The sequence below is a fragment of the Mycetomoellerius zeteki genome, unplaced genomic scaffold, assembly GCF_001594055.1.
Source record: "Mycetomoellerius zeteki isolate Tzet28-1 unplaced genomic scaffold, Tzet1.0 scaffold282, whole genome shotgun sequence".
NCBI classification, from domain to species: domain Eukaryota; kingdom Metazoa; phylum Arthropoda; class Insecta; order Hymenoptera; family Formicidae; genus Mycetomoellerius; species Mycetomoellerius zeteki.
The window spans coordinates 129,753-140,237 of NW_017257263.1; the positions used below are offsets into that span (position 1 = coordinate 129,753).

Here is a 10,485-nt window from a genome sequence, read left to right on the forward strand (position 1 = left end):
TATAAAATCTCCACGTCCTTTTTCATCCGTTTATGTCCCCTCGCTCAACTTCCCGCCTCGCTCTCGCAGTTTCGAGAATATTTTTCTCATTTATATATTCTCCAAGTCATTTTTTCCAATAGTTATCAGTTTCTCATTTACTTCAAAAGTGATGAAAACTTTCTTGAGCTCTGCGAAAGTTAACTTTTGAATATATAGATATATACGTCTTTGCTTCACAATCTTAATCGTGCAACTATGTTAACGTTCTATTTTGTCCCGCCTTATAACATTTACACTTATTTGTTATATATTTGTATTTTTATATAAAAGCATAACAACTGTGCTGAAATTAATATGCCTCATTCATCGCTTATACAAATTGTTTCTAAGGATCTCTTTTTAGAAATCAACGACATTAAAGGCCATCACACATACAAAAATTTTAGTCGTAATCGTAAGGTCGCAAGTAAATCGACTAATCACAATCAAAATTACGATCTCGCATTTAAAAACGCTCGACTGTGATTGGCCGATTTGCTTACGGCCTTACGATTACGACTAAAATTTTTGTACGTGTGATGGCCTTAAGTAACACTACGATGCGCTATATATATCTCTCTGCTTGTTCTAACAGAAACAGATCGTGCAGCGGCTGCGCAAAGAGGTAGACGCGTTCAAGGCAGACAACGCGAACGGATCGAAAGTTTCTATACCGTTTCTCCTCGGACTGAACAACAACAATCACATTACGAACAATAATGAAACGAAGCATGAAGCGACCGCTAATGGTTTCGGAACGAAGCCTTCGAAGGAGAATTATGAAAAAGTTGTTAGAAATGGCGATGTTCATCATTCGCACCCACGAGATAACGATTGTGCAAAGTAAGCTTGTGTGTCTTAAAGAAACAGTAAATTGATTAAGAAGTCCCATTTAATCTTTCATCATTTACGAGGAGTATCCAAGATACGCCTTATAAATTTCCTAAATACATGAATGCTATTTATATACATTATTGTATTTAGCGCAAACTATTTTACAGATTATTTCACAAAAAAATTTTTGTCTTTATCTAAAGAATGTAATATTATCACAATCTTTATTAATTGGAACTCTGATGAAAATTTTCTTCAAATTTTCATATAATTTTCAAAATTTTGATATAACTTTCAGAATTTTTTAATAACTTTATAACTTTAGAAAAATTCAAATTTTTTATACAAATTGGAACACTTTTTAGAAGTTCTGAATAAAGTTTATTCATCTTTTTTATAATTTTTCTATATGAATTCTGAAATTTTTAAACTTTTAAGATTTTTAATTCTATAATTTCTGATGAAATCTTCTGATAAAATCTAAAAAAATTTAAGATATTTTGTCAGAAATTATAGAAATCTTAGAATATTTCAGAATTCACATATATGAAACATTTTAAAATGTAGATTTTCTCAGTATTTTTGAAGCGTTTCAACTTGTATAAAAATTTTGAGAAAATTTTTACCAAGGAAATCATCATAGAGAACAATGAAAATCGAGATATAGTGTTGGAGTGTGATAAACAGTCCACGCGAATAATATAGGATTAATTATGATAGATTGAAATTCGTTTAGGATCATGTAAAGTTATCTTATATGAAAGTCCATCTTTGAAGCATGTGCAACAAAGATATTGGAATTTTTTGAATTGAAAGTTTCTTTACAGATTACGTCTCAGCTCGGTGGAAACTGTTTCCGGCGAGGATGACGTCGTTGAGGTGCCATTGGACGAAAATTCTGACATCATGCAAGAAAATGTGCAAAAGGAGGAGATACAAATGAAAGAGGTGCAAATGAAAGACATGCAAAAGAAGGAGGTACAAAAGGAGAAAGTGCAAAAGAAGGAGGTGCAAATGAAGGAGGTGCAAATGAAGGAGGTGCAAATGAAAGACGTGCAAAAGAAGGAGGTACAAAAGAAGGACGTGCAAATGAAAGATGTGCAGAAGAAGGAGGTACAAAAGGAGAAGGTGCAAAAGAAGGAGGTGCAAACGAAAGAAGTGCAAATGAAGGAGGTGCAAATGAAGGAGGTGCAAATGAAAGAGGTGCAAATAAAGGAGGTGCAAATGAAGGAGGTGCAAATGAAGGAGGTGCAAATGAAGGAGGTGCAAATGAAGGAGGTACAAATGAAGGAAGTGCAAACGAAGGAGGTGCAAAAGAAGGAGGTGCAAAAAAAAGAGATGCAAAAGGAGGAGATGCAGAAGAAGAAAGAGGTGCAAAAAGAAGAGGTGCAAAAGAAGGAGATGCAAAAGGAAGAGATGCAAAAGAAGGAGGTGCAAAGGAAGGAGGTGCAAAAGAAAGAAGTGCAAAAGGAAGAAATGCAAAAGGAGGAAGCGCACAAAAAGGAAATGCCAAAGGAAGAAGTGCAAAATAAGGAGATGCAAAAGGAGGAGGTGCAAAAGAAGGAGGTACAAAAGGAGGAGGTGCAAAAAAAGGAGATGCAAAAGGAAGAGATGCAAAAGAAGGAGATGCAAAGGAAGGAAATGCAAAAGAAAGAGATGCAAAAGGAAGAGATGCAAAAGAAGGAGGTGCAAAAGAAAGAGATGCGAAAGAAGGAAGTGCAAAAGGAATACATTGAACTCACACATTCAGCCGAAAAGTGCTACTATCTGAATTGCCTCGGGCTTATTACCAAATCCAAATTCATCGAGCTGCAGAATAGGAGAGTGGAAAGAAAACGTCGTAGCACAGCGAATCCGCATTTCGTATATTCTATGCTCGAGCAACCATCTGTAAGTAATATATGTTAATACTTTTATTTATTTATTTTTTGTACGTAAAAATGGATTTCCGAAAAACGTAACCATCCAATCTTATATATCTTTCAACTCTCCAATCAACTTCTTATAAAATTGAGACACACATGGGACAAGAATTAGAATCAAATCCAGAACTCGTTGACAATTAATTAACCGCGCTTAAGGCGGTTTACATGGTGGAAGTAATATTGAGCAATGTGACATTGATTGTTATATGGTTGATTAAAATCAACGTTTGTTACTAAGGTCATATTAAAGAAAAAAGGTATTGGCCTCCTACGTTGATCAAGTTCGATTAAGTTCAATATAATAATATATTTTTTTTGCAATATAATATTATACATATAACGTAAAAAAATTAAAGTATTATTTTTTACTTTAAAAAATATATGAAATCTATGGCCGGTATTCATAGTCGGGTCTTATTTCAAGACCGTCTTAAAAATGTCTTTAGATGCTAATGCGGTCCTATATTTGGTTCAAGACGATCTTGAATATGAGAACAGACTATGAATATCGGTCATAGGCTCGGTTGGAGCAATAACCTAATTCTTGAATTTGTAAATTTATATGAGAAATTTCCTGAAATTTGGAATTCACAAGACATCTAAAATACAAAAATCGTAGTAATGTTGTGATGTTTGAATCAATATTCAAAAAAAGCTCAACGCAGATTATTTAATTGAGATTTTAGAAAAGCAAAAAATTATCTTTAATGACAACATATATACAGAATTTTAAAAAAACTTCTATTTAAAAATATTATTCATTTCATTTTGTGTTGCTTTTTTCTTTTATCAATATATAAAAATTGTGCACAAGAAATAACTGGCAGTTTTTGCGACAGCCAAAATGATCTCTTCTTCACTATCCATCTTTTCCAATATTGACCCAGCATGGGTTTCCAGCGTATTCGCCAATATTGGCGTGAATTGGACGTATCGTTTGGAATCGTCCATCTTTACGAAGCCACACATCATCCCCATCTATTTATTTATACATATAAATACTTACTTTGAACAGTAGACTAGCATGGTTTTTGTGGAAACATAACACACAAAGATAAATTGAGCTATCTACGTATTTAAAAAATAAATTTAAGATGGGTTCCTTTTCTACAATTTGACATCATATTGTCGAGTTTTATTTAACGACTGATATTTTGACGTTTGTATTTTAGAAACGAAAGAGGTATTCCTATTTCGCTGAAAATCCACCTCACACCCGGCAGACGACTGCACGTATGAATGGTTCGTCGTCACCACCTAACAAAACTCAGCCAACCAAATCTACCTCGCCACCGGCACAAACGAAGCCGTTAGTCCCAGTCCAAAAATCTACTACCAGGCCAAATATCCTCAGAAACGCGGAGAGCAAAGTCTTCGTGAATAAAAGCAAAGTAGAAGACAATCAAACGCGATTGTCCGTATCTAGTGCCAAATCTGTTCAGTCGGTAGGTAGTAAGGCTGTTCACATACCCGGATTACCGTCTAGCTTGACCATCGAAAGGATTGGGAGTGACTCCATCGTGTGCATCTGTTGTGAAAATCCAGGTGAGTAAAAATATGACAAATGTTAAAAAATATGATAAAATATGATAAATGTTAGAAATATTGTTGATTCCCTTACAATTTTATTAAAAAGTTCTGCAAATACATACATGCATATATATTTAACGCATGATTTTGTTAATTTGCAGGTTCATTAACGACATGCAAGAATTGCTCAAGTAACTATCATGTTTCGTGTCATACTCGACCAGCGCCTCCATCTAGGACCTGTCCAAAATGTGTTCCAGCAGTAGAGGAGGAAGAAAACATCGAAAAGAATGAAGAAGAGGAAGAACAAGTGGAAGGCGAGAACAGATCTCATTACAAAAAGGACGAAAAATTCGGTAAATCGTCCTCGATTTCTTGAAAGAAGAAATCCTCCTTTAATAGCACTAAGCGTGTGATTGACAAAAAAGTTCTTATTCCTACAACTTTAGTTGTGAAAAGTTCGCGGTAGGCTTAACTCATTTTGCGGCAGTAAGTCGGCCGGGAATTATTGATTTTCTGATTATAAAGAAAAACCGGCAATTTTTTTGCTGCCTTTTCAATTAATAAATTGTAGAGTAACGGCAAGAGATGATATTGATCGAGATAAAATCATGAAGGACCAGTAAATCGGCGCAAAGCACATTATTTTAAATAAACATAGGAATTATATAACATGAGTCCATAACTTCTAGATTTAACATACAACGAGGTATCGCAGCGTTGCCGCAGACTTAATTGAGTGTAAGCACGCACGCACTGAATAAACGAGAGAGGCAACCTGCCGGAAGAAGTGTCCGCGTGTGAGACCGGCTTCTCGATTACGGCCGAAGAATTTGAAATTAAGAAGAACTTTTTGGTCGATCGTCCACGATAGGGCAAAAAAAAAACAACCTATATATTGAACGCAAAATATCTTGCAGAGGAAAAAGAGAGAGAAAGATATGACCTGCTCGAGCGAAACTCGGATCTGAGATTGCAGGTTTACGAGTTGGAAAAACGCTCACAACTACTTGGCCAATCATTCCAGGTTCGTCCTGTGGCCTGCATAGAGACAAATTATAAAATTCACTTTTATTTGGAATGCTCTTGAGTTGATCGAATATTATTGTAAATGTGATTTTCGTCCTTTTGTTTTTTCATCCAAAAGAACCTGCAAGATCTCTGCGTTTTTTCGTTATATTTTTTTTCGTTCATGTGATGCGGGGGCAAGTCGATTCTGTTGTCCAAGATATTTCTGTAAATATGAAAAATGATCTCTTATGTTTATTGCGTAAAAAATATATATATGTATATATATATATATGTATATATACACAATTAATATTTTTTACCGTTTCACAATATATTCTTAGATGCACTAATTTGATTAAGAATCGACTTGGATAGTTTATTTTATTGATCATTCTTTTCATGAATATTAAGGCAACTTCATTTCTTTAATCATGCATTTCTTTATGCTTTAATGATCTAGATGTGATTTGCTCACTATATTGGTAAAAATATAGAGCGCCAGATTGTGTTCAAATATAATTTTCACTTTGTTTTCATATTATTGATAACAAATAGGAATCTTATGTGTAATATTTAGATTTGTTTATCGATTATGCAGAAATATCATTTTCAAATATCATTTAAAAGTCACATGTATGTTATTGTATATAAAATATTAAATTTCGAAAATTTTATTAAAATGCTTTTAGGGTACTAGAAGAATTTCTCGAGACTTCCTAGAAATTCTCTAGCCTGTAGTCAATAAACACGTTTGAAAAATTTATCGTACGACAAATGAAATAGTATCCTAAGAGCGATATGTCATATGTGATATGCATGTGTGATATTTTTGTATTATTTTTTATTTAATGATAATATAGCCGTTTTCTAGATATTCATACATTTCAATATTTACCTTGCCAAAAAAATTCACATAAGAAAAGAAGAGCCAATTATATATGTGCACATGAATTAATCTTTTTGCGATTGTGACGAGCTATCGATATTGACATAAAAAAATATTACCTTTTTTATGGAAAATTTAAAAATGCGTTTAAACTTTATTGCATCATATTAATTAATTTTTACAAATAGATTTATTAAAATCATGTGGTTTTTTTATCACGTGGTTTTTGTCACATAGCTTTTTTTAAATCTATGTCATATTTTTTTCGAACTAGATCGCATGCAAACTAGAAATACATTATTAGCTGTTTCTATGTTAGATAATTATGTTAGATAACTATGTAATGTATCTTCCTAGTAATTTACTAGCTCGCACACATGCGACATAGACGGAAAAACGCACGTAGACTTAAGAAATGCATGACATTAAACATTTCTATTATTTAGCTCTTTTATACAGCGAAAATTTTTGGCAAGTAAATTATAGTTGCTTTTCGTATAGTGAATATACGATAAAAGTTACTATAATGGTAAGCCATTTTGAGGTATGTTCTGATTCCCACCTGGGCGCTCCTCGGTCATCCTTGTTTAACGTCTGGTATACAACAAGGATGACATGACATCTAGGGAGCACTCAAGTGGAACTCCGAACATGCCTCTAGATGGAAACATATGCAAGTGTCCATCTTCAATTTTTATATAATTTGTGTCCAAAGGCATGTTAAAAAACTTTTTATTTATTTAAAATGGTTTGAAACCATTTTCTCCAAGTTAAATTTCGAATTACAAGTAAATAACGAAAATGTGAAATATATATGCAATGCCCATTTCTACCAATGTAAATTAATTTTAATCTTAATTTAACTTACTCTTTACTCTTTTTAATTCTTAGAACTAGAAAAAGATAAAAAAAGTAAGTTAAACCAAGATTGAAGTTAACTAAGTTAAGTAATCTACATTGGTAAAAACGAACATAAAAGTTCCTTTTATCAACTTTTGGTTAAGTTAATCGATAATTAACTTACAGTGTCAATAACAGTTCAATGAATCAGAATTTCTCCTCTCTCTTCTTTTTCGGAGACAAACTTTTCTGGGCACCTACCATGAAACAAGTCGGAATGGATTCCAATCAGAATTATTTCGTTTTCTCTAGAAACACAATAGAAATCTAGGGAATAACTAAATAATTCTGATCGGAATCCATTTTAAATAATTCCATAATATGTACTTTATGTTCAGTTTTCACGTTGGCAATCGTAATGATTGAGTTAATCATCGATTAATGTTAATCGGAGTTGATGAAAGAGTCCTAAATATTTCACAGAGATACGAACTGTATTTGATACATACTTTTTGTTGCATTTAGATTTTTTTAAAGGTGTCTTATTTTTCAAGATATTTCTATACTGCTTTAATTATTTTTAAAATTCAAAATTTTGCAAAACTAAAAAAATATTTAATGATTAATAACAATATTATTGTTATTGTTATATTTACGAAATTACATTTACTTCTTATACAAATGAAGACCACGTGTTAGACAACTTTCTTTTCATTACAATTCGCCATTTATAACATATTATATACATATAACGATAAAATCGAAGAGGATATTTGCATACATTTCCTTGTTAGTAACAAAAGCTCACGCTACATCTGAAGCTTTTTCTCAATAAAATATTAAAAATATTTATGTCTTCTTTGCAATAGGTACAACAGCAAATGCATCAGGATTTATTGGGCAAGCAAGAGAAGACTCAGAAATCTATAAAGCGTCTGGTGGACTTTATAAAGTTAATGCAACTCAGAGCAAACACGTCCTCCCCACTGTCTTCGGCGTCAACCAGCTGCCTGCCTCAACCTTCCTCATCCCAATTACCACCAACAATATCTCCGCCACAAACGTCAACCAATCAGAAGACAGCAAATTCTTTGATACTGAATACCGAGTACAAGACACCGCACATCGTAACCATCACGTCATCAGTCATCACTCACGACCAAGCATCGCCTACGTCCAAGAAGACCAGGTGTCCCACTCCTACCAATTGCCCAGTACCATCCAGCCAGAAAAGCATCAATCATACCTCATCGTCAAGAAAATCGCCGAGTCGATTGGAAGGTCCAATCAGTCTCCTGGCGGTGAAACCGAAGACCAAAATCACTCCGCAGTTTTCAACTACCAATTGCCGACCAGTTGCAGCACTACCATTCAGAGCGCTGTGCTCCAACCCGTCGTCACCCATTCCATGTTCTACGATCGTGACAACAATAAGAAACAAACCAATCGTGCAATCCCACTCCATGTCACCATATCAAAATTGTCAAATTCTCTTCACTCCATCTCAAACGACCATCAGCTGGACCGAGCAACCCTCAATGGTAGGAAGCCTTGGGCCAAACTTACACGCGGCAAACTCTGTGTTAATCAGTCAGCCAGATCAGCCACAGAAATCTTACTGTCTTCTTACGGCGACGCCGAGAATAGTGTCACCGAGCAGCAACGGCCAAGATCAGCTGGATCTGCGGAGAAAGCTACAGCAACGGCGAATCTCTGTCGTGAGAAGTACCGATCAAGAAATTTCATCCACTCACTGTTCCCAGGCCATAATAAGTCCCATACCGTCACCAGTCGTGCATGTGAGTCACGAAGCCCAAACGACCGAGACTGTCCGCTCCTGCGACAGCAGCTCTGCCGTGAAGAACATGAACTGGAGCTACACAAGCAACCAGATAGCAAGCCAGCAGCAGTCCAGCTCCAGCGGCGCGCTCTCACTCGGTTCTTCGAGCACGTGAAATTGGAAGAAGCGCATATATCAGCGCCATTTAGAACAAAGCTAGCACACAAGGATGAGATCAGTGATAATGACGACGACGAAATTGCCCGAGAGGACAGTCTGCGCGACGAACAGTACGATAACGATGGTGCCGTTGTTGAAGCTCCACTATTGACGTCATGCGACGTTTTGGATGAGGATCGTTTGATCGTTCCTGTTCCTTGGTTAGCCGCTGACTCAGAAAACGCTTGTGACATCGTCGCAAATAAGGTATCCATCCGTCGTCTTTCGGACGCAGCCTTGACGCAATCTAACGATTATGCCGGCTACGAGCTCGTTCGTATTAACCCGCGATCGTCGGTAACTCTACGACATTCGGTGGAACGCGAAGACGATCGACCAACAATAGCGGCGGCGGCAGCGGCATTGCGCATTGCACAAAGTAATCTTTCAGAGCTTTGTAACGAGGTCTCAGTTCCTGACGATAAGGCTGACACCGAGAGACAAGACTTACCCAGTGGTAGGCAATTGAGAAGCAGAAGTAATAGCAGCAGTAGCAGCAGCAGCAGCAGTAGCAGCAGCAGCAGCAGCAGCAGCAGCAACAACAACAGCAACAGCAATAGCAACAGTAGTAGCAGTGGTCATAGCGACACCCCAGAGCAAGCGATGCATGTGAATGATCTCTCAGACGATTTTAACATTCTGGCTAAGATGGGCTTCGTCATTTCTCCGGAGGGAAAGGACGAGGAACAAGTCAGCGATGAATCGGTGACGGAGAGTGAGACTGACGCCGCCACTGGTTAGACATAGTTAGGATAATTATATTGACGTTAAGACTCCTGGTTCTATGTTGAATTTTGAGCACGATTCAACAGTAAGAACCATGTGAAATTTTTTCTTGCTTTATGAAGTAAATTAATTCCTTCATCTATCGCCACTCATTTCAATAATGTAAATTGGCACACAAATATTCTAAGAATTTTTTGTTTTAACATCTTCAGCGAAAATTAATTTTTTCGACAATTGATCTTAAAAAAATATAAAATATATACACATATTATTAATTTATGCTATTGAATGTTAGCAGTACGAGAAAGACTAAAGATAAATTAATACTGCAAGGGAAAAACATGAGCCTTAACATTGTCAATCGTGCTCATCGTTACTCCTAATTGCGCTCGGAAACTTGCGATCTCTCGACGGCGCGTTCGCAGTTTTTTTTTTGCAGAAGAAAGCGACGCGCAGATCAATCGTCGAATCATAGCAATTATATTAGTATACGATCGCGTTTTGCCCTAGAAATATTTTAATGATAGTTCAGCGACATCCTGAAAATTTTTATGCGAAGCATCAGCGACGCACCTCCCTATATCGCGGCCTACGACGCGTAGGGTGAAGATGTCATTACTATAATTGTATTAATCATTTTTCCTTTTCTGATCGTTTTAGAACTCGCTCGATGGTTTCGTACGATCGAAATATTAAAATAGATGATAGTCTTA

The 10,485-nt window shown here is 35.9% G+C and overlaps 1 protein-coding gene across 1 annotated transcript in view; it reads left to right on the plus strand.

Annotated features, from left to right (window-relative positions):
- The window catches only part of LOC108724217 (uncharacterized), a 21,453-nt gene extending 11,473 nt beyond the window's left edge, over nt 1-9,980 (plus strand). Inside the window, exons 4-9 of the mRNA XM_018450460.1 lie at nt 617-864; nt 1,683-1,893; nt 2,467-2,745; nt 3,953-4,325; nt 4,472-4,666; nt 7,917-9,980. Of these exons, the coding sequence (XP_018305962.1) occupies nt 617-864; nt 1,683-1,893; nt 2,467-2,745; nt 3,953-4,325; nt 4,472-4,666; nt 7,917-9,787 (3,177 nt within the window). The 3' untranslated portion in view covers nt 9,788-9,980. The remainder of the gene's footprint in view (nt 1-616; nt 865-1,682; nt 1,894-2,466; nt 2,746-3,952; nt 4,326-4,471; nt 4,667-7,916) is intronic.
- The last annotated feature ends 505 nt before the right edge of the window (nt 9,981-10,485 follow it).